At 50.1% G+C, this 24,439-nt stretch overlaps 1 protein-coding gene across 1 annotated transcript in view; it reads left to right on the top strand.

Moving 5' to 3' along the window:
• Positions 1 to 24,439, top strand: part of SULF2 (sulfatase 2) — an 88,731-nt gene that overhangs the window by 15,540 nt on the left and 48,752 nt on the right. Inside the window, 1 exon segment of the mRNA NM_001048090.1 lies at positions 3,665 to 3,904. Within this exon segment, the coding sequence (NP_001041555.1) occupies positions 3,665 to 3,904 (240 nt within the window).

The raw sequence follows: 24,439 nt of genomic DNA, 5'->3' as shown, positions 1-24,439 counted from the left end.
CTCTCTCTCCATCTCTCTCTCACTGTCAAATAAATAAATAAAATCTTTAGAAAAGGTGGTGAGGGGTCTGAACTGTCAGGGGCAGGGAGAGGAAACAAGAAGGGGGTGAGGGCCCAGGCCATCGGGATGCTGCAGGAAAAGTGTTATAAGCAAAAGGAACAGAAGAGGCAAAGGCTCTGAGGATAGGAGCAGGCCTGGCAAGTCTGAGAGCAGAAACGAGGCCCCTGTGGCTACAGAGAGTGGGCAGGGAGAGGATCTGGATCCAGCAAGGTCTGTGGATGACCTCAGGGACTTTGTTCTCTGGGGAGTGGGGAGCCACAGAGGGTGCCAAGGAGAGAAGGCCCTCGGGCTGCTCCCGGCAAAATAAATGGTCAGTGTCCAGTCAGGAAGAGAAGCAGTTGGCCTAATTCAGAGGAGAGGGGATAACCAGGTACCCAGGGAAGAGGCAACAAGGCGGCAGAGTAGATACACTTTGGAGGAGGAGCAATGGGCTTTGCTGATGGATTGGATCTGGGAAGAGACATGGGACCAAGGAGTAGCAAGATCATTGCCTAAGCAACCAGAGGAAAGGGGAGAAGGCACGCAGGGATAGGTGACAGCAGGAGCTCAGGTGGAAGGTGTGTGGCACCGAAGGTGTCTCTAAGGTGGCCACATAATCTCACCGTGTCGGTGGTTCTGGGTTGTGTGAAGCCAGTGTGTGCCAAACGCCAGCCAGCCTCTCTGCTTTCCAGCATTTTCTCATCTACGTGCTCATACTAGTATTGGCTTCTTTTAGTCAACTATTACTGTTTTGTTTTAAAGAACTAGAGTCCACTGCCCTGAGAGAAGCCAGGACCACTTGCTCTAAGTAAAGGAAACTAAACGGCTCGACTAAACGTAAGCCAATACTGCGGCCCACCGGGAGCTCTGAGCGGGCGGCCGCCTCACTCCCCGTTGAAACAGGAGTCACGTAGGTGTTAAGGACATGACGGCACTGGCTTACATTTCCTCCTGGAGCCTATGGGTAGTGAAGGGAGTCACGTTCCCACCACGGGTGTCCTCAATGTTTGGCCATGTGATTCTGTGCCGCGCCCACCGCTGGGATGTGCCAGCTAAAGCCACCTCCAGGGTGACTGGGGGACCCCACATCCAGCCCGGGACCCCTAGAACAAACTGAACGGGAATCGTCAGGTCGCGAAAAATCCACTTCATCCGTCCCCTCCAGAGGGAGGTGCCATACCTGATGGAAACCCTGTGAGTACCTACAGTTAAGGCGGGGTCCCCTGGGGCTTCTCTGGATGGTGTGTGACCTTGAGGATAGATGTTCACACAGTTCCGGGGCCTGATGATTCCTGTTCCGTTTGCAACACAAAGCCAGTTCTTTCCTCCACCACCGCTGGCAGCCATAGCCAAGAGGCTCAGGGAACATACCTGGACCCGGAGGGTGGCCCTTAGAAAACCCCCTCAAGTGCCTGGCTGGAAAGGGCAGGCTTTGCTGTGCTTCCTTCCATCACTCACAGAGTGTTTACAGAGCACCCATTGCACATTCCCTGGGGGATGGGGGTGTTGGTGGGGGAGTGAACAGCACCCTGAGTCACCCAGAGCTCTCCATCCAGGGAAAGTAGATCATAAACAAGTGACCCAGTAAAGGAAACCATTTCAGAAGGAGAAAAATGCCAAGAAGATACTTAATGCTGATGTAATAAGGAGTAAAGAGTGGGGGCTTCTTTAGACTGGGGGAGGCGGGAAGGGTGCGACCAGACTTTGCTGAGGAGGTGACCTCAGGTTAAGATCTGAATAATGGAACAAGCCAGCAAAGTGAAGCCTCAGGAAGAGTCCCAGGCAGAAGCAATAGCAAGTGCAATGATCCTGGGGCAAGGATGAGTTTGGAGCATTTGAGAAACCACAAGGAGGCCGGTGTAGTCAGGTGAGCAAGGAGAAGCAAGAGATGAGGTCAAAGGAACACAGGAGGTGGGTTGGCAGCAAGGGCAAGTCTGGAAGAGTCTTAGGCCACAGTGAGGAATTCAGTTTTACTTCCGAGTGCCATGGGAAGCTATCTTGGTTTTAAACAGTGAGGAGATAAGATCGATGTTTGCCTCAGGGAAGCTCTAACTCTGGTTCCGTCCCTATTTGGCAGAAAGATGGGATGAAAGAGTCATAAATCTTTTCATTCTTCGCTGGTAGGGACAGAGCGCTGGGAGGGGGTGGTCTGATTAGTCGTCGTTATGTCTCTGAGGGGCTCTTGGTGAGTGGGATCAGCAGCTCTCCAGCAAAATCTTCAGATGCCTGATAGACCCTGTATAGGTTTCCTCATTCACAGTTCTAGAAGCCAGAGGTCCAGAATCAAGGTGTTGACAGGGTTATGCTCCTCCAAAGGCTCTAGAGGAGACTCCTTCCTTGCTGTTCTTAGGGGCCCCCGGAGCTCCTTAGCTTGTGGCACCCTCTCTCCAACCTCCAGCTCGGTCCTCACATGGCTGACCCCTCCATGTCTGGGTGTCTTCCCCCCTCTATCTCTTACAAGACACCTGTCACTGGATTTAGGGCCCACCTGGGTAATCCAGAATGATCCCACCCCCAAGATCCTTAACTACGTCTGTAAAGATCCTTTTTCCAAGTAAGGCCACATTCCCATGTTTTGAGGGTTAGGACATGGAATCGGGGTGGAGGAGGGTTTGTATCACTCGAGCCAAGACAGATTCTAAGAACCATAAGGAAAAGGAAGCCAACGGAGTGTGGCCATAGAAGGATGAGAGAAAAGATTTCCATTGACTATTTCCCTAAACCTACTAAATATTCAAATACCAGCCATAGTATTATGCATCCACTCTGCAAACATTTATTGAGTGCCTGCGGTACATCACACATCATGGGGCCGCTGGGGATTGATAGCCTCTGCCCTTATGGGGAGAGACCCATGAAAACACCTACACACAGTAGGGCTTCTAGAACACAGGCGTTTCCTTTCCTCCCTAAGTGCCTTTCACTGTTATAGTTCATTGAGAAACAAGAAAAGTCATGAATGAAGCCACAATATCTGGTGGTATATAATTAAGTCCTAATAACACATGCTGCATGCGTACTAAGAGCTCGAGGAATCAGAAGCCAGAGCGATCCCTAGAAGAGGTGTGGCTTGGCCGATGGGTTGAATCTGGGGAGAGGTAGGAAGTGGATTCCAAAGTAGAAGGATCCATGTGGACAGAGGAGCAGAGCATTCAGTCGAGGAGTGTTCAGGGAGAAGGTGAGACCGGTGGGCTGGCATGGACAGATTTCAGAAGACGTGAACAATTCTTGGGAAGGTTCCAAACAAAACAGAGTATAATCTTCCCTTGGTTTACATAGTGGTTGCTTTCCCAAAAAACAAAAAAGGAATACACTGCATGTTAATAGCCTGCAAAAAAAAAAAATGTTTACATGTAAACAGGGCTTGGATAATTTACAAACAAGTGTTGACCTGCTCCCCATGACCACCCACCCAGTGGGACTGCGGACCCAGGATATTTCTTGTGCAGGACAACCCCACCGTGCCTTGCCCACCCCCAGCCCACACAGGACAGTGGTGCCCCCTCCATCTGTCCGCAGAGATTTACAAATGCCACCCTGTTTGAGAACCACCATTGCCTCGTGGCCTGCTGGGGCACTAGTTAGGAACTGGCTGGCTGCACCTCACCTTGGCTCCTGCTTGCAGGTTCCATGCAGGTGATGAACAAGACCCGGCGCATCATGGAGCAGGGCGGGGCACACTTCATCAACGCCTTCGTGACCACGCCCATGTGCTGCCCCTCGCGCTCCTCCATCCTCACCGGAAAGTATGTCCACAACCACAACACCTACACCAACAACGAGAACTGCTCCTCACCCTCCTGGCAGGCGCAGCATGAGAGCCGCACCTTCGCCGTGTACCTCAATAGCACGGGCTACCGGACAGGTAAGGGGAACCAAGAGGCCGTGGGTGGGCAGGCAGGGAGCGTTGCAAGTGTCCTGGCCTCGGGCCAGCATGTGGTCCCTGTCCTGCGGGGATTTTAGATGTTTTAGGTAGCCCATAGACAACTTCATTTTAATTTAAAAGTTGTGCATTTATGCCTTAGAAAAATACAAAATGATTTGCCTATTGTCGTGAAAGAAACGGACCTTTTCAAAGGAATATGAATTTAAAAAAAAAAAGAAGAGTCCATTTATAATAGCAAATATAATAGAGAGGCTAGAAGTCCTCATGTATGAGCTTGCATTCACTGTAAGTTATATTGGGGACTGATTTTTTTTACTTTAGACCATCAATATGGAAGAAGGTTCCAGAAGAACATTGGTGTATGGAGCGGGAATTAAAATTGGTGTGGAAAATAGAGAGGAGCATATGTGGGACTATGCAGCCACTCTGCAGAATGACCCGGGAGTTGACATGGACAGTTTGTCAACACTTGGCTGTCTGCACTACCCAATAAGCTCCATCTCTCCGGTGCTCAGTGCTGTGTGTGCTATCCCGGGGTGGGGCGGGGGTGGGGGCAGGTGGATACAAAGAGAATGGGGCTTCCTGTCAGTCTATCTTTTGGGAAGATACCTTAGTTGGTTCCCAAGGCTCATCTGCCAGCCTGCTGGCCTCAGGCAAAGACACAATGATAAACACTCATCTCTAGCACCACTGCAAAATCCTCCAAACTCCATTAAATTGAATTTTTAAAAAATGAATACTCTCCTCTTTGGGTAAGGAGCCAAGGCAGTTGCGAAATCAGACTCCATGACTGGGATCTTGCTACCCCAGGGATGCATCCACATGACAAGGGGTTTGTTTGGTGGGAATGACAGGAGGAAAAGACCAAGACCTCTGTTGGGTAACTTCAGAGATGAAGCAGCCTTCTAGGCTTAGGGAGCGGGGCAGGGAGGCTTTCCCTCAGATACATGTGAGGCTAGTGGGGCACATAGTGGGGTGGGGAGAAAGAAGAATGTGTTTCCTTGCAGGTTGATTCTCCTGCCACAGTAACCCAGAAAGTGGATCCTCCTGAGAGAACTAGGAAGGCCTCAATCCTATACACATAAGCCTGTTGGTTCCCAGGTCTCAGCAGAAAGCCACATGTGTCAGAGTTTACCATGAGCACCGCCCCCCCCACCCACCCCCACCCCCCGCCGGCAGTTGTAGGATTCTGCGTGCAAGTAGAAGAAGCAGAACAGGGTCCTGCAGCAGACCAGAGGGCTCCTACTGAAAGGGGCATCTGCCACTGAGGCCCAGATAATTATAACCGTTCATGCTCAGGGGTACCAACCTTCAAATATTTCTAACCTGAATTTTTAGCTGTAACCTACTGATATTTAAAAAAAAAAAAACCTTGCCAAATCAATGTTTTTAAATGTACCCTATGGGCCAAACAAAAGCTATCTGAAGGCAGAATGTAGCTCACACCCTTTTAGAACATCTGACTAAAAGATCTATGTAGAAAACTTAAGATCTGAACTTAGAGGAAAGGATTTCAGTTTTTCGCTATTGAGTATGATGTTAGCTGTGGGCTTGTCATATAGGGCCTCTGTTATGTTGAGGTACATTCCTTCTGTACCCACTTTGTTGAGAGTTTTTATCATAAATAGATGTTGGATTTTGACAAATGCTTTCCCTGCACCTGTTGAGGTGATTGTATGTTTTTCATCCCTCATTTTTAATATGGTCTATCACCTAGATCAACTTGCATATGCATTCATGCATCCCTTGAGTAAATCCCACCTGATCATGGGGTGTCATCCTCTTATTGCATTGTTGAATTCAGTTTACTCATATTTTGTTGAGGGTTTTTGCATATGTGTTCATCAGGGATATTGGCCGATAATTTACTTTTCTTGTGGTGTTCCTTGTCTGGTTATGGTATCAGGGTAACGCCAGCCTCACAGAATGAGTCTAACAGTGTTTTCTCCTCTTCTGTGTTTTGGAGGAATTTGAGAAGGATTGATATTAATTCTTCTTTAAATGTTTGGTAGGATTCCCCAGTGAAGCCCTCTGGCTGTGGACTTTTGTCTGTTGGGAGTTTTTAGATCACTGGCTCAGTCTCCTTACCAGTAAATGGTCTATTCATTCCCTATTTGCTCATGATTCAGTCTTGTTAAGATACATGTTTCTAGGAATTTATCCATTTCTTCTAGGTTGTCCAGTTTGTGGGTGCATAGTTCATAGTTGCTCATAGTAGTCTTGTGATCCTTTGTATTCCTGTGTAACACCTCTCATTTCTGGTTTTATTTGAGTCCTCTCTCCTTTACTTGGTGAATCTAGCTAATGATTTGTCCATTTGACGTACCTTTTCAAAGAACCAGCTCTTCGTTTCATTGATCTTTTCTGTTGTTGTTTTAGTCTCTTATTTCATTTACTTTCATTACAATCTTTGTGATTTTCTTCCTTCTACTGACTTTGGGCTTTGTTCTTCTTTTCCTAGTTCCTTGAGGTGTAAAGTGGGATGGCTGATTTGAGATTGTTCTTATTTCTTGATGTGGCACTTATCGCTATGAACTTCCCTCTTGGAACTGCTTTTGCTGCATCCCATATACTTTCAGACGTTTTCTTTCCATTTTCATTTCCATTTCATTTCATTTCCGGTTTTTTTTTTTTTTTTCTTGATTTCCTGTTTGTCCCACTGATTGTTCAACAGCATGTTGTTGACTCTCCCCATATTTGTGAATTTTCCAGTTTTCTTCTTGTGATTGATTTCGAGTTTCATACCATTGTGGTTGGAAAATATGCTTGATATGATTTCAGTTTTCTTAAATGTCTTAAGATTTGTTTTGTGGTCCCACATATGATCTGTCCCAGAGAATGTTCCATGTGCACTTGAGAAGAATGTGTGTTCTGTTGCTTTGGAATGGAATGTTCTGTAAATGTTAAGTCCATCTGGTCTACTGTGTCATTTAAGGCCAATGTTTTCTTACAATTATCTGTCTTGATGACCTATCCATTGATGAAAGCGGGGTATTAAAGTCCCCTACTATCATTGTGTTGTTGTCTCTCTCTCTTTAGGTCTGTTAATATTTGCTTTATATATTTAGGTGTTCCTAAATTGACCAGAGATTCAGCTACTCTCCATTTCTCCCTGTACCTCATTGATAAGAAATGAGTCAAGTGAGCACATGTGACTGCAGAGGAGCTTAAGGAATGCAGTCTCCATTCTGGGTGATCATTTTTCCAGCTAGAAATTCTCTTCTGTAAGGAAAAGAAGAAAGCAGATGCTGAGGGAAGATTACCAAACAATAGTAACAGTTCACAACTGCTTGGGTGCATGACACCCTTTTGAGTACAAAAGATCAGCCTGGGGATCCCTGGGTGGCGCAGCGGTTTGGCGCCTGCCTTTGGCCCAGGGCGCGATCCTGGAGACCCGGGATCGAGACTCACGTCGGGCTCCCAGTGCATGGAGACTGCTTCTCTCTCTGCCTGTGTCTCTGCCTCTCTCTCTCTCTCTGTGTGACTATCATAAATAAATTTTTAAAAAAATTTTTTTTAAATATTAAAAAAAAAATCAGCCTGAATGGTGTAAGACTAGAATCAGAAAAATGTTCCTTAAGTGGACCAACTGTGGACCAACATTTCATGTAAATAGTGCATTTAGTTGGGCATTTTACCTTGGGGGAAAAAAGGAAACTACATTTTGAAAATAACCTTATTTGATGTCATATCTCATAGCAACAAACTGTTTTATTGTGATTGTGACTAATGGGTTGATTCTTTAAGCAAATGGGTTGCTGAAGTGACAGAGGTGGGGTGTGACTTGTCCAAAAATTGAAATGATAACACAATATGATGTCCTTTACTGAACCTGCAGTGTGCATAGCAAAATCATAGCAGGTCATTTTTGCAAAAGCATTTGGGATTTGATCAGTTTTCCCAAGGGCCTCTCTGACTCATTTGACTTCTGAATCTTCTCCCATGAAGTACTTACTACCTCCTCATCCTTTCCAGTGGCCCCTTCTTCAATTACCTCATGGATCAGAATATTGTTTGTCAATGGATTTGCATGTGCTTCAAGCTGTCCTCCAGCATCCCTTTAATTAATTTCATAAACCCTGACGTCTTTTACAAGATTGGCATGTTCATTTGGCAAACATCTTACTATCTGCTATCCTGTGCTTGCAGTAGAGACGGACAAAGGACGAAGTGAGAGATGTGAGGCTGAGGCAGGATAAATACCAGTTTGTTCATGGGTATTTCTGTATGTTGGCTTCCTCTGTCTCTGGGGACTTGGATCTCGATTATAAATACCCTGAAAGGGATGAATTGCATCCTCAGTTTTTGCAAAATGCCCTCAGTCAACTTTTAGCACGTGTCAGCTGCCTGAGTCTGCTCACTTGCATTGCATATGTACAGGTCAAAGTTCTGGAATGTTCTGGCAATGACATTCCTCTTTGCAAAGCCGTTGAGAACAAGGACTCTGCCTGGGTGCGAATCCTGATTCCACCACTTTCTAACTGAGTGAATTTGGACAAGTTATTTAACTTCTTAGTTTTGGTTATCTCGAGTAAGGATAACAATGTAACTCAGCTCCTAAGGTTTTGTGTGGATTGAGTGTTAGAACAGTGATACGCAGTCAGCACTTGAGCAGTGCTCACCCTGATGATGTAGCAGAGTGTCGCACGACCTATCCCAGAGCAATGTGCCCAGGAATGTCATGATAGATAAGCTTGGGTGGTGAGAATAAGTTGTGCACGTGGATCAAAATTGGCAGCTCAACCTCTCTGGTAATCAGCAAAATGCAAATTAAGGCAACAATGGCCATATCGAATATTCAGAGGCCCCATCACACCGAAGGTTGGTGATGTGGGAATACGGAGCCCTGTACATTAGTATATGTGTGGGCAGGGAGTGCACCCTGGCACCTCCACTGCCAATGAGCGATTTGATTTCTGGCAAAGCGGAATTCCGGGGCTGTGAGAACAAGGAGGAGGGGAAGCATACCTAGGTGGCGATCCCAGATTTCCACCCCCCTGCTCTGGTCGGAGGAGAGGGGACACCTTTTCTGGCGCTTGCTGGCAAATCAGACAGAAGCACCCATTGTCTTCTTGGGGTAATGCTCTCCCATTCCACGCTGCCATCTGAGTCTGGCAGTTCTGAGGTTGTTTCTGTGCCCAGCCTCTGCCATCTGGTACAGACTTTTGTAGAGATGTGGGCACTGGTGGCCAGCCTTCGGCCCCTCCCTCATCATGTTCTAGAATGTACCGGGGGAGGCAGGGCGGGGGGTGGGGGGTGGGGATGGGGGTGGTAACAGGCCTCTCATTACAAGCTTGGGCTGCATCAGGGCCCCTGGTTGGAGCTGTTTTGAAATTTGGCCTTGAGCACCCCAATTATTTCACTCTTCTGCTCACTCAAAGCTGGGGAGGGAGGTCAGCCGAGGATCTGCACTACTTGGCTGTCAACCTTGGGCGGCTGCCCTCACTTGGGGGGCAGGGGCTCCGTGCCATCACGCCTGCCCTGGCAGGGCCCGTGAAGCGTTGGTGGAGGCTGGGGCAGCCTCCTCTCACACAGGAGGCCAGAGAGGCCGTCCCTGGGCATGCTGGCATCCCCGACAAGACTCGCTGCTGGCGTGTGTGTGTGTCTGTGTGTAAGTATATTCTGTGTAAGTGTATTCTGTGTCTGTGTGTGTCTCTGTGTGTAAGTGTATTCTGTGTCTCTGTGTGAGTGTCCGTGTGTGTAAGTGTATTCTGTGTGTGTGTCTCTGTAAGTGTATTCTGTGTCTCTGTGTATGTGTCTGTGTCTAAGTGTAATCTGTGTATCTGTGTGTGTGTAAGTATATTCTGTATATGTGTCTAAGTATAAGTGTATTCTGTGTGTGTCTGTGTCTCTGTGTCTGTGTAAGTGTATTCTGTGTATGTCTGTATGTCTGTGTAAGTGCATTCTTGCGTGTGTCTGTGTAAGTGTATTCTCAGTGTGTGTCTGTGTGTGTGTGTGACCTCGTAGACGCGAGGACTGCTGTTCGAGTTCCACCCTCCCTCTCCACCCCTCCGTGTGACCTGCCTTTCGCCTCTTGCCCTGAACCCCACAGTGAACCCGAATCTGGCCCCCGGCTCCCCGCCCAGCGCCTGCCCTCACAAGGGCGCCTGGCATTTCGGCCTCCAGTGGCCGATGGCTCCAAGGCCGTCCCACGGCTTCCCGCTCAGGCCAGAACCTCCGTGTCATTCCTGCTTTTCGTCCTCCCCGCCACCCCGCACCCAGCTGTCAGCGCACCCCCGCCTGCACCTCTGCGGGGTAAGGGTTACCCGGGGTCACCACCGCCACCTCTCCTCCCCGCTGCGCCCTGTTCCCGCCTTAGCAGCAGGAGGGTCCTGATGACCTGCCCCCCTGCCCTCGCCTTCTGTCCATCCCCCTCCATCCCCCCACTCCTCCCAGTTTCCCAAACAGTCCACCTGGCCCCCCTCACTTGTGCTCATTCTTTCCTTTTCTGGAAACTTCTTCCCTACACACCTGAGTGGCCTGTTGACTCCCTTCCCTCCAATCTTTAACTAGCCCCTCCTCAGAGAAGCCTTCCCTGACTAGCCCTTCCGGGAGGGTTCCTTTCCCCTTGCTGTCCCCTCACCCTGCTTTATCTTCCCTCAGACCTCTTGTCACCACGTAACATGTATCTGTATATTTGTTCTCCAGCCTCCCAAGTTAAACGATGTTCTCATCCCCGCTTCTTCCCCCTTCGGGGTTCCCTAGCCTCCTCTTGCCTCATCATCCCCCCTTGTCCTCCCTTTGGGGCTCCCTAGCCTCCTCCCGCCTCATCTGTCCGGCCCCCTCCAGCACCCCCCCTCCAGCACTCACCCCCCTCTAGCACTCACCCCCCTCCAGCACTCACCCCCTCCAGCACTCAAGTGTGCTCATCTCACCGGTTGCCTCCCTTGGAACCCACTCCAGGAAGCAGGGAGCACCTAGGTGGTCCTCTCCAGCATCCCCGTGCCTGGAACAGGGTGCGCCCCGTCCTAGGCACTTGGGGAGCCCAGCCGGGTAGGCGAATGTCCCATCCAGAGCCAGCCCCCCCCCACACCCACCCAGCTCCCTGTACTCCTCCCTCCTCTCCCCTCCTGCTCCTCCCACCCCCCACCCTCCGGCCCCTCCTCCTTCCTTCTGGGCCCTGCTGCACCAGAGAAGAAAGGACTTGGATTCTTCCTGCAGGGCGCCCCCTCGGTGGTGCAGCTGTCCCTCCTGCACAATGGTAGCCTTCTCTGTGCTTGGCCTCTCTCCTGTCTGAGTTCCCCACTCCCCCCTCTCCCCTCCAGCGAGCACACACACCCCTGCACACCCAGCTCACTTCATCCTCCTCCAGCGCTCCCCCCCGCAACTGCGGCCTGGGGGTGTGACCACTGAGCATTTGTACCCTGCGGAGGAACGCACCTTAGGAGCGCTGACGGAAGTCAGGCAGCCCCCCACAGCCCGGGCTGGCCCTGGGCATCCTTAGGAGGGATGCGTGTGTCACATCCATGTTCATCTTCAAGCTAAATTCCTTTTAACTCCAACGTCATGGCCTTCCCTTTCTCCAAGATCTTTAAGTTTCAAAACAAGTAGAACATTGGTGCAGGAGTCTAGAGAATTTGGTTCTGCGTCTGTCACCTCAAGCTGAGACCTGGCCACCTCTGGCCTCTGTTTCCCCATCTATGCCTCAGTCTCTCATCTGTGCAATGGTGTTACAGCATAGGTGCAGAAGTTCCCCAGGGCCTTTGAGGTGACTCCACCCTTGAAGGTCATGTGCCTAGTGCCCACACATTTGGGAGGGGAGCTCCCTGGGGCCCGAGGAGAAGGGGGCCACTTGGCAAGACAGAAAGTGGGTGGGTGTACTTCTCAACTTTTTAAAAGCTGGTGTGAGGCTGATGGGTGGAGATTCCTATTTGCCTCCCTGGCGACACACCAGCAGAGACTCTCTCTGTCCCAGCCCGGGGGCTGGTGTATCAGTTTCCTGTGGCCGCTGTAACAAAAGCCTCACAAACTGGGTGGCTTCAAACAATAGGAATATAATCTCTCACAGTTCTGGAAGCCAGAAGCCCAAAATCAGGTGTTAGCAGGGAGGCTCTTGGGGAGGACCCTTCCTTGGGGAAGCTGAAGGCTCTTAGGGAGGACTCTTCCTTGGGGGGAGGCTGAAGGCTCTTGGGGAGGACTCTTCCTTGGGAGGCTGATGGCTCTTGGGGAGGACTCTTCCTTGGGGGGAGGCTGATGGCTCTTGGGGAAGACCCTTCCTTGGGGGGAGGCTGAAGGCTCTTGGGGAGGACTCTTCCTTGGGGGGAGGCTGAAGGCTCTTGGGGAGGACTCTTCCTTGGGGGGAGGCTGAAGGCTCTTGGGGAGGGCTCTTCCTTGGGGGGAGGCTGAAGGCTCTTGGGAAGGACTCTTCCTTGGGAGGCTGAAGGCTCTTGGGGAGGACCCTTCCTTGAGGGGAGGCTGAGGGCTCTTGGGGAAGACCCTTCCTTGAGGGGAGGCTGAAAAGGCTCTTGGGGAGGACTCTTCCTTGGGAGGCTGAAGGCTCTTGGGGAGGACCCTTCCTTGAGGGGAGGCTGAGGGCTCTTGGGGAAGACCCTTCCTTGAGGGGAGGCTGAAAAGGCTCTTGGGGAGGACTCTTCCTTGGGGGGAGGCTAAAGGCTCTTGGGGAGGACTCTTCCTTGGGGGGAGGCTGAAGGCTCTTGGGGAGGACTCTTCCTTGGGGGGAGGCTGATGGCTCTTGGGGAGGACTCTTCCTTGGGGGGAGGCTGATGGCTCTTGGGGAAGACCCTTCCTTGGGGGGAGGCTGAAGGCTCTTGGGGAGGACTCTTCCTTGGGGGGAGGCTGAAGGCTCTTGGGGAGGGCTCTTCCTTGCAGGGAGGCTGAAGGCTCTTGGGGAGGACTCTTCCTTGGGAGGCTGAAGGCTCTTGGGGAGGACCCTTCCTTGTGTCCTCCAGCTTCTGGGGGTTGCTGGAAGTCTTTGGTAGTCCTCAGCTTGTAGCTCCCGTGCTCCCATCTCTGCCTCCCTGAGGGGATCTCTCTTCACATGGCCGCCTGCACACATCCATGTCCAAACTCCCCTCTTCTAAGGACATGAGTCCCTGGATGAGGCCCCACCATAATCCAATATGACCTCATCTTAAGTGGACGACATCTACAATGACCCTATTTCCAAATTAAGTCACGTTCACACGTACCCGGAGTTAGAACTTGAACGTATATTCTGGGGGACACAATTCACCCCACCTTGGCTAGGATCTTTCAGGCACACCACCTTCTTTAATCCCCATAGTGACACATTACCCTCCATTAAAGCTGCAGAATCTTGTGTTGAATGAGAAAACCCTGCAGACCATCAGGGACTCTCCTCCCCGTCCCCTCCAGCTGTGGTCCTCAGTGTGGCGCCCTGTGGCCACCTAGCCCATGGGCAACTTGCTTTGGTTCCACCTACAGGGTCTCTAATTTCAGTGGGCATTAAAATAATTGTGGAAGTCAAATAAAAGTAAGAAGCATGTCGCTATGTTGGGGGGATATGTAAAGCCTACCCTCGAGCCTCCAAGGGTTTGAGGTAGTTTTCAGGCTAAGTGTGACCTTTTGCCGTCTCGCTCTCTGGCACGAGCTGCCACTCTCCTGAACATTCTAGAAGGGTCTACACTAGAGCTGCTGGCTCCAACACGGTAGCCACTGGCCACTGGGAACTACTTAACTTTAAGTTAATTAAAAATAAACCAAATTAAAAATTTGGTTTTTTAGTCACACTAGGCACATTCCAAGTGCCCAGGAGGCACACATGGATGCCAGCGTGGATGGTGGAGATACAGAACATGTTCTATCATCACAAAAGTCCTCTTGGGCAGCCTTGGGGTGTAGAGTGTAATTCAAGCAAATTTTGGAGAAGGACACACGGACCTTTCAGAATATGAAAAGAATGACAATGATAATTTTTAAAAATGCAGGCTGTTCCTATTACTCCTTTACCACACCCAGACTTTGTGTCGGGAGCATGACTAGTCTAACTTAATCGCCACCCGTGCCTGTGAAGTGGGTGCCTCCCCTCTTCCTCCTGCTGCATTCCCCTCAGGCCCGAGCTCCACATCTGGTCCTTTGCCCTGACTCTCCAGGCCTTCCCAGGCCGCTCTGAGGCTGGGCCGCGGGTCGGGGTTCAGGATCATGGGGCAGCTACCCAGGAGGGCTCCAGCCTGGGGCCTATGGGTCCCACCCGTCCACGGACAGGTCCTCCTGCTCCAAGCACCTGGCCCATCCCGCCCCTTGGCCAGCAGGTCACTTGCAGCTGTGCCGTCGTGGGGAGAGGGCAAATCGGGTGCCTCTCCGCGTCTGCCCTCCCCAGGCCGCAGAGTGGTCCGCTTTCTGCAATGCCTGCATGAGCCCTTTTCTCCCCAGAGAAACCGAACTCTGACGCCTGGAGGAGCCAGGACGCAGCACCCCACGGCAGATGTGCCCATGGGATGATGGATGGGACCAAGAGGTGCCAGATGTTCTCATTTGTCAGAAGTGTGACACCCAGATTTTTATGTGAAGTGGTCCCGATTTCAAATGTGAACTGTTTGCTCTACTTTTAAAAAATAAATTAAAACACCAGGCAGGCCCAAAGCAAACACACCTGTGGGATGGATTCAGCCCACAGGCCAGTGGCTTGAGGAGGGACGGCTAACCTGGTGGCTCCCAAGGGAGCACACTGCCCCCTAGGGGCTAAAATCTACGAAAGTGTCCCTAGTGGGTGTAAAAGTTGGGGATGCTGCTGGCGGTTAGGGGCGGGAGCAGGGGCCTTCTATGGCCTGCTGAGCACCCAGAGAGCCCTACCCGGCCCCCAAATTGCCTTGCGTCCCATGAGGCTTCCGAGTCTCCCACCAGATCATTATACGAGTGGATTCTTCTGCAGGTATTGTGGTCTGAGCCTGGACCCTAAGTCCGATTTATACCTAAACACCAGAGGTATTCACAGTTTTAGTACACTCTGAATTTTCCAGGAATGTAAGTGATAAGTACATGGAAGGAATATTGTACTTGAATGCAAAACTTTTCCAGGACTTATTCCATATTACTGAATATCTGGGCGCCCAGGGCAGGGCCGCCGGAAGCACTTGGATTGCAAGTGCCACGGGCCCACCCAGCCTGCGTCTGGGGCTCACACGCCTCCGAACCTGTGTGTAGGTACCACCTGGCTACGCCATGGTGTCTGCTTGATGGATGTGCTCAAAAGTTCATACAGAAATTTTTCTGTTATGAATTGCCTTCCTTTTATTTTTCTTGTAGATTGTAATTAGGGCATTGTATGGATTTTTTTTTTTTTTTTTTTTTTTTTGGAAAAAAGAATATGCCTAGGTGGCATAGTTTTCTTTCTGGAAAATAAAGGAATGTTACAAAATATCTGTCATAGAAATGGACATCTAATGGTGTTGAGAGCTGGGTCTTCAAAGGATCAGCTTAGTGTCACCTTCCTCCAAGGTGATAATTAAATATCCAGTGATTGACAGTCTCCCCAGGCCTTGTTCCGAGAGTCTATTGTGGGTTTTCTCTGCCTGCCCCCAGCGCCCACCCCTCATTCCATCCTTCTGGACAAAACCGTGCTTTAAAAGGGGCAGAAGGATTTTCAAATGCCACCCTTCCTGATGTCGACCTGGCAGGAGATAAAACCTGTCACTAGTGCTGGGGGAGCCCACCATGCCCAGCTAGTAAGTTTCCAGAACATGGATGGGCCCCAGCTTTCATTTGCTAGAGATGCATGATCCTCGCAAGGAGTGAGTGGCCAAGGGCAGCGTGTAATTCGAGGCACAAACAGCCCGCCCTCCACATCTCCAATACCGTGACGGCTCAGCCCTCCTCAGTAGCAATGACCTTGCCACAAACAGGCAGGAGCAGCCCTCAGCCTCCACTCCAGCTATTTGCTCGTCCCCAACGATTAGCCATTCCTCCTCTGCACCCGACACCGAGAGGAAGCTTTGAAAAATGGAATTCTAATCATGTCACTCCCTGGCCACGACCTTCCGCTGATGCATCATGCCTGATGCTCTTGGAATAACTTGCCAGAGCTGCCAAGGCCTTGCTCAGCCTCAGCCTATTCTTCTGTCCACATCTCCTACCTCTCTTCCTTTCTAACCACACTCAAACTGCCTGGCCTCTTTGCTGTTCCTCAAACATTCTGAGGTCATACTTACCCCAGGACCTTTGCACTTGTGGTTGCATCTGCCTGCAGCACTGCCCACACAGCTTGTTTCTTGTAACCATTCACCTTCCGTATCTAACACCCCTGTTGCTTTCCTGACCTCCCTTCATGAATTAGCCCTCCCCAACCCCTGTCACACTCTGCCATGATACCCTGCTCTCTATCCTTTGTAGGATTTATCGCTCCTTTGACATGATCTCAGGTGTTTTGAATTTATTTCTTGCATAGTGTGTTCACTGCTGTATCCTTCCATCCCAACAATAGTGCCAGGCAGGTATTGGGTACCCAATAAAGATTTGAACGAACAGATGACTCTTCGGCCTTAGGTGTGAAGTAAGCAGAAAATGAGAACAAAATGGAATTTGGATTACTGTCTCCCCCTTCCGGCATTCAGAAATATAATTGCCATTAGTTCAGGCCAATTTAGCCGAGTCTCTGCATTCAAACATTGTCATCAGAGCCTGTCTTTCTGCTTCTTGGATTTTTTCATTTGGGTTAGCTTTATTCTTAGGAAGGTTCTGCTTTGTGAGGGGAGGATGGCCCGTAGTGACCCTGGCTGAAAGAGAGAGCCTCTTCCCAAAGCTCCAGCAGAAGTCTCAGGGGAGGCTTTCATTGGCTCAGCGGGGGTCATATGCCCCTTTCTTACCCAATCACAGAGGCCAGGGAAGAGGCGACACCCTGATTGGCCAAGCCCAGATCAGGTGCCTAGCCCAGGAGCTGGGAGCCAGAAACATTCTCACCTGAGTAGGTACCTCGGAAGGCACAGTTACCAAAAGACAGGAGAATGGATGCTGGGCAGAAAAATAAAACAGATGTCTGCTGTAGAAACCCAAATCCAGCTTCCCCCCTCAAGGAGCAAGTGGAAGGAGGCATTTCTCCCAGCTCGCTCTGCTTCCAGCACAAGCTGCCTCCTTCATGCGTAATTATGCCCTCACCTTCCTCATCTGCTTTCCCACAGTTCTCAGTTCAGCAAGATCCCATCTCTGGCATCCAGAACTTTTACAGGATTGATGTATCACTTTGTACAGCAGTTTGCATTTGGTGTCTTTTCAAAAGCAGAAGAAAGAGACTCATGTTGTAACCTTGCAAGCAGCCCAAAGTTAAAAGGATCCAGTTACAGAATATCAGAAATGCCCCAGCCCTAAGAGCTTTGGGGCTCGGGGTTTATTTGATGCCTTTCTTCCCGGCCCTGCTTCCTCAGCCAATTTGTCTGCCAAAAAAACAAAGACTTCAGTCCTGTGGCATTTTGCATCTAATATTTATAGTGTTCTGGAGTTTGCAAAAGCATTTCCTTCTCATTTATCACTTGTGCCTCAGGAGACCCGAGCTCCACCCCCAGAAAGTTAGCAAGATTGTTTCCCCTGCCCAGATCAGGAGCCCTAAAAGCCAAAGGATGGATGGTGAAAGTCTCACAACGGTCAGGCCCTCCTACAGGCAGCAGGGATGGAATTGAACCTTGGCCGGGACCAGCTCAGCTTCTATTCTGCACCCCTTGGGACCACATGTGGGCCTTACAAAACAGCAGCCAACAGCCCACGTTCACACTTCAACCCCACATATGTTCTGTTTGAATTATAAGGTGTTCTTTAAAATCTGGAAACTTCACCCAAAAGTTGAGGTTCCAAATTTTGCTTTAAAAGGAGGGGTGGGGAGGGGAGCACTGGGGTGGCTCAGTCGATTAAGTGTCCAACTCTTGATTTCACCTCCAGTCGTGATCTCTAGGTCATGAGATCAAGCCCCACATCAGACCTTACTCTGTATGTGGAGACTGCTTGGGAGTCTCTCTTTCTCTCCAGCTGCCCTTCCCATGCTCCCTCTCGCTCTCTCTTCTCTCTTAAAAAAAATAAAATAAAAAAAGAGCCTGCCAAATATTACCAACATTCCTGGAAGTAGAGGTCCATAGCAGCCTGCAGAAATTTGTTACCTGTTTTATAAGTAAAGTTTTATTAGGATACAGCTTATTCATTTGCATATTGTCTATGGCTGCTTGCTCTCTACTGCAACACAAATAATTGCAATAGAGACCACATGGCTGCAAAGTGAAAGTACTTCTAGTCTGACCCTTTGCAGAAAAGGTTTGCTGTCCCTACTTGATGTCAGTAGCCAGCTGGATTTGTGTCACAGCCCCCCCCTCCCCCCAATATCCCAAATAACAATGGTTTAGAGCTGATAGGTGCTTATTTTTCTCTCATTTGACAGTTCAGGCATTAACATCCCAGAGATGATATGGCTTGCCTGGTGCCCAGGCTCCTTCTAGGATGTTGCCCCACTATCCTGGGGGACTGCCCTTGTCCAGAACGGCTCCCCACGTCCACATCCAGCCAGCAGGAAGTAGCAAATACAGGGGGGCGCACACCCACCTCCTGGAGAGGCATTACCACAACTCACACCACTTCCACCCACATCTCCACCAAAAGTTGGTCGTGGCCACTTCCACCTGTGAGGGAGGCTGAGAACATCACCTCCAATCTGCCAGCCTCGAACCCAGCTAGTAATTCTGTTGCTGCGGAAAAGCAGCACACAGGCTCTGCAGTGACACAACAGATTCTGTGAGGCTTCACAGGCATGGCTAGCATCTCCATTCCCCGCACACCTCTCCTTCTCTTATCCTTGGTCCGTTCCATTCATTTACGGGAGCACCTGAATCTCATTTATGTGCCTAGTTGTAAATTATGTACAGTCTCTCCCCGGGGGAGGAGGACAGGAGGGAACCGATGTGCTCCAGGGCAGAGGGAAGGTTGCAGGCAGGGAATCAGCCCAAATGCACCCTCTTCTTACATAAACTACTGATGGGGAAATAATTGAGCTGGATGCACTCCCAGCTCTAGAAGTCCGAGTGTTGGGGTGGGCAGAGGCTGAGCTGAGCTTTGGAAGCTGTAGTGCCCGGCGGGGATTGTGGTCAGTTTGCTCACTCGTCCTGGGGAAGGAAACACCATCGTCCTTAGCAGCATGAGCTGAGCGGATCCCACCAAACTCCTGGAAGTGCTTCCTACATCTGGCTTCCTGTTTGATTCTCCTCATACCCCACCTGCAGCCCTGGGGTGCTAGGCTGGTGTCCCATCATCCTGACCCCTCGCTCGGGGGCCCAGAACACTCTTCTCTAGCAATCTTCATTCCCTAACTGGTGGTTTTACCCCCTTGGAGAGCCATGTACCGCCCCACTCCCACCCCCCGCCCCTTGACATCTGCGTGGATCCTTTTCAGAATATGTTCAAATTAAATGCAAAGAAAAAAATAGGCAGGATTACCAAAGGAAGCCAGTTAGATCAAAATATAAACTGTGATATGTATGCTTCTTCTCCACATGTTAGATGACATGATGTCATGGTTATTTAGGGGATAACTGATCGGTCATGATAACGCGCATGAATTCATAACAGTGCTGGCTTCAGTGATTCCTTGAGGTATCTGGTTAACTGTGATGTGATGTGAAAACAAAGCTGTGACTTGGTGGTGACAGAGGCATACGTAGTACTCTTACAGTGATCTGTTGCCTTCATTCATTATGGAAGGAGATGCTAGTTAGAGGGTAATGAAAATAAAGATGGAGCTTTCCCATCCCAGTGCAGCAGGAACAGCAGACTAAGAGCCCCTTCCCCCAGGTGGGGCTCATTCAGTTCCACAATATTAAATGCCATCAAAATGCTGACAACTCCCAGATTTCTCCTCCCAGCCCAGACCTTGCCCTTGAACCTGAATGCATGTCTCCAGGCTGCCCACTGTGTCTCCACCTCCACTGACCGACTAACGCAAACCTCAGGGTTAATGTGTGTGACCTCAAGCTCTTTGTCACCTCCACAAAGAACCTGACCCTCCCATAGTGCCCCCTTCCTCGATGATGGGTGGATGTCCTTGGTGCTCAGGATAGAGACCTCGAAATTGTCCTTCTCTTCCCACACCACATCTAATCCATCTGCAAACCATGGCGGTTCCAACTCCAAAAATAGCCTGAGACAACCCAGCCCTCTGCCCCCACCTGCCTAGAACCATCCCAGCCTCTCTCCTGAATTACTGTGACAGCTTCCAGGGGTCCTCAATCCTGGGCCATAATCTCCACAAGGGTGTGGTTTTACTTGTTTGTTCATTTATTCTGTTTTGTTCGGTGGTGTCCTAGTACCTAGAACCATGCCTGCCACATAAGCAGTGGTCTTCTACATGTTTGCTGAATGAGCGAATGTATGCGTGCATAAATGAATGAATATATAACATCCTGATAAGTAATGTTAGAATTCAAATAGGGACCAACATTTTGGGGGTGGTCTCCCTGTGTGTCCTCATTGAACTCTCCCCAACACCTTTGTCAGGGAGCATATTATTATCCCCATTTTACAGTTGGGAAAACTGAGCTGGGAGATGGGAATGGCTGGATTTAAAAGCCAGGCTGTCAGCTCCAGAGCCCACACTCAGCTTCACGCCCGACTACCATCCAAGACAATAGCACCCCTTAAGGCCCTCCTACACATCTGGAAAGAGCCACCTGGGTGATGTCTGGCCCCCTCCCATGTGCCCACACTGGTACTCTGGGAAAGGCAAGGGGCTTGGGATCTGGGAATAGCCTGCAGCAGCCCACAGGCAGATGAACCTTGTAGGATGGAGCGTGGGCAGTGACCTCACCAGATATTTCACCTTCCAGCAGGAAGCACTCTGGAGTGTAGTCAGAGTCTATGGAGGGACAGGGTCTCTGGGATCACGAGGTTGGTCTGTCCTTGCCCCTGCCTTTAGCTGTTGAGCATCTCACTTGCTGTTTTCTTTTACCCTCAAGAGTCTCCTTGCCAGGCACTTGTGTGGCTCAGTCAGGTAAGCACCTGCCTTCAGCTCAGGTTGTGATCTCAGGGTCCTGGGATCAAGCCCCACATCAGGCTCCCTGCTCAGAGGAAACCTGCTTTTCCCTCTGCCCCTCCCCCTGCTTGTGCTCTACTTCTCTCAAATGAATAAATAAGTAAAATATTTTTTTTAAAAAGGAGTTTCTTTGCCTCCCACGCCGCAGCAGACAGGAGGCGCTCCCCTGCAATGACCAGGGATGCTAGCCTGCTGGGAGGTGGGGCAGGGTGGCCAGTGGAGACGGCCCTTGGGTTAGCATCTCAGCTATGCCACTCACCAGCCACTGTGGGATGCTGGGCGCAAAGCGACTACACCTCTCGATGCCTCAGTTTTTGTCCCTGTAAAATGGGGACAAAAAGCATGTCTGTCTCGTTGGGTTGTTGGGGAACATCATTAGCCTCCAATCCAGCGGTTCTCCAAGTGTGAGCCTGGAGCCCTGGACCTGGAACTACTTTCATGATAAAACTGAGACAGGATTTGCCCTTCGCTCTTATTTGTTTCAAGAGTACAGTGTTTCCTGAGGTTGTGTAACATACCCACAGTTATCTCAAAGGAGCATTAAAATACTCCTTTCCTTTCTTTGCGCGTATCCATGGAAGGCTGGATTTTTCAAGACCTAACCAAAACAATATATCGCAACAGGCTGAATGCAGGGGTGGATATGTGAATTCAGCTGTCCTATATTAAACTGGACATTAGAGAGATTGGCAAACTTGCAAAACAGTACAGCTCTTCTCACTGATTTTATTTTGTTTTGGGGAAAATATACTTACATTTTATTCTTAAAAATATGCAGTAACAAGTTGGTTTGTTATTACTATTTTTAAATGAATTAATGTATTTTAAATGTCCCAGTTTTCTGACATGTTAGCTATCACTAGATCAAATCAACATAAATGAATCTATTGGGGGTTCTCAAGAATTAAGAGTCTAAAGGGACTTTGGGAGGCACCTGGGTGGTTCAGTCAGTGAAGCGTCTGCCTTCGGCTGAGGTCATGATCCCGGGTCCTGCAATCAAGTCCCATGTTGGGCTCCACACTCAGCACGGAGTCTGCTTCCCTCTCTCCCTCTGCTGCTCCTCCTCTCTTGCTCACTCTGTCTCTCAAATTTAAAAAAAATATATTTAAAAAATAATAATAAAAGGATTTTGGTACCAGAATGTTTAAGAACCAGTGCTGTCGCCTGACACTGGCCTCGGGGCCTTCTTCGCTTCTGCAGAGCACCCCGCAGTGAAGCCAGGCCCTGTGTGGATTAAGTAGATCCAGATTCAATCAAGCAGATGCCACGAAATCAAATAGAAAGACAATAATGAAACTATTCTCCCTGCTTCTCCACTCAGAGATGATGTACCCTGTGCAGTGGGCTACGAGAATCTGCTCTTCCCTCAATGAGACGTGATGCCCACAGGCTTCCCAGAACCTGGGTGTTCGGAGCTTCAGTCATTCGCTCATTTGTGCCACAAATGTCTGTTGAAGCCTTACTGCTTCCCAAGCTCTGTTCTACGTCTAGGGACACAGGCGGGAATAAGGAATGCAGAAAGCCCTGACCCCAAGGAGCTGATGTTCTAGTTGGGCAGGCAGGTGATAAAACCCCAAAGAAAAATAAATTAGGGGGTGAGAAATACCGTTGAGAAACGACATGAGGAGAAGAAGGAGCACCAGCCTAGGGAGAGAACATTTTAACAGGATGGTTAGGGATGTAACCCAGTAAGGTAATATTTGAGCAAATGCCTGGACAAGATGAGGAAGAAATCCATGCAGGTGTCCGAGGAAGTGGATCCTTCAGAGGGAATAGCAAGAGCCAAGGCCCTGAGGCACAAATGAGCTTTAGGCCTGGAGAACAGCAAGAGGCCACTGTAGCTGGAGGGGAACAGACAGAGGCAAAGAGAGGGAGCCGAGGTCAGGGAAGGGGCAGAAGAGGGATCCCGTGGGACCTTGCGGGCCATGCCAAGGACTCTGGAATTTAGTTTGAATGTGACACCCATTGAAGGGTTCGTTTTTTGTTTGTTTTTTGCTATGTAAGATTTTGTTTATTTATTCATGAGAGACACAGAGAGAGAGAGGCAGGCTCCCCACTGAGCAGGGAGCCCAATGCAGGACTCGATCCCAGGACCCCGGGATCACCACTTGAGCCGAAGGCAGATGCTCAACCACTGAGCCACCCAGGCGTCCCACCATTGAAGGGTTTTGAGCAGAACTGTGACTTGATGGGATCTGTGGTTTAGCAGATGGCTTTGGCTACTGCAGCACAAGACCGGGTGGGGCAGGGGGCAAGAAGGGGGCTCCAGCAGGGTCCAGGTGAGAGACGGGGGTGGCTGGGACCAAGCCGGTCACAGTGACGTGTGGGAAGTGCTCAGTCCTGAGTCCCTCCCGAAGGGAGAACCACCGTGATAGACGGTCAGTGGCAGTGAGCGGGGACAAGGAGCTCCCAGGTGTGTGGCCTGACCATCCGGCATTGACCGGAACGCTGGGAGAGAAGCGGGTTTGGGGACAGAGCCAGAGCCCTGCTCAAAATGCCTGTTTGGCACTGGACAAATTGACCTGAAGGAAAATAGGGAGTTTGTGACCACACAAACAATACCTAACAATGACAAAACGTGGGAAAGAGGCACACAGACAACTAGAATTTAGAAGGTGTCATGAAAAGCAAACACCCCTTTTTGTTTTCCCAAAATCCTGGCTTGTGAAATGGAGTGGTTTCTTCCAGGAAAGATGGACTTTCCAGAGGCTTCTACTTCATTTTTCACTGACCTTTCCGAATTGCTCTGGCAAATGTTGTTTATTGTCATTGGCCCCTTCCCGCAGCCCAGGCCATCGTTGCTAATGGATGTGTGTCGTGCCCAGCTGACCCCTCTGTGCAGTATCAACGTCCTTCCCTGAGCTCGTCACTGGAGTCTCGGAGGGGCCTTGGCATTTTCCAAGGCGGCATCGCTGCTGGTTTCTAGAGCCCATTTTCATGTCTCTGGGAACCTGTGTTTTCACCCCCGCACCGCCACCACCTGAAAAAGGAAGCAGGTTATATTTTGAGAACTCTCAGAGCTCCTTTTTTTGGAGTGCTTACTCTGTGCCAGACATGATCTCATTTGTTGTTGTTCCCATTTTATAGATGGTGTCACTGAGGCTTAGGGAGCCCGCTCACGTGCCCGAGGAGACAGGGCTCAAAGCCTGGCCCTCTGACTCTGGAAACCAAGCCCTTCAGAGCCACCCGCACCCCCTCTGCATTGCTGGGGTTCTCAACCCAGGCACCACTGCCACCGGAGAGTAGGAGCCTCCTCCCTGGTGAGGGCCACCCTGTGCACTGTAGGGCAGTTAGCACATCCCTAGTCTCCACCCAGTAGATGCCAATAGCACCCTCTCTGCTGGTTGGGACAACCAAAAATGTCTCCAGACATGGCCCCAGTGTCCCCTGGGGAGTACCCACCCCAGTTGGCCTGACACATGTTAGGTGTACTTTGCACACAGGCTCTGGGTTGACATCTCTGCCACCTTCCTTGCCCCCCCCCCCCCAACAGCCAGCATTCCCGTCTGCAGACAGGCACTGTCCTAGAAGTCTCTCAA

Source organism: Canis lupus, chromosome 24 (assembly GCF_011100685.1).
Source record: "Canis lupus familiaris isolate Mischka breed German Shepherd chromosome 24, alternate assembly UU_Cfam_GSD_1.0, whole genome shotgun sequence".
NCBI classification, from domain to species: Eukaryota; Metazoa; Chordata; class Mammalia; order Carnivora; family Canidae; genus Canis; species Canis lupus.
This window is presented reverse-complemented; position numbering and strand designations above follow the sequence as displayed.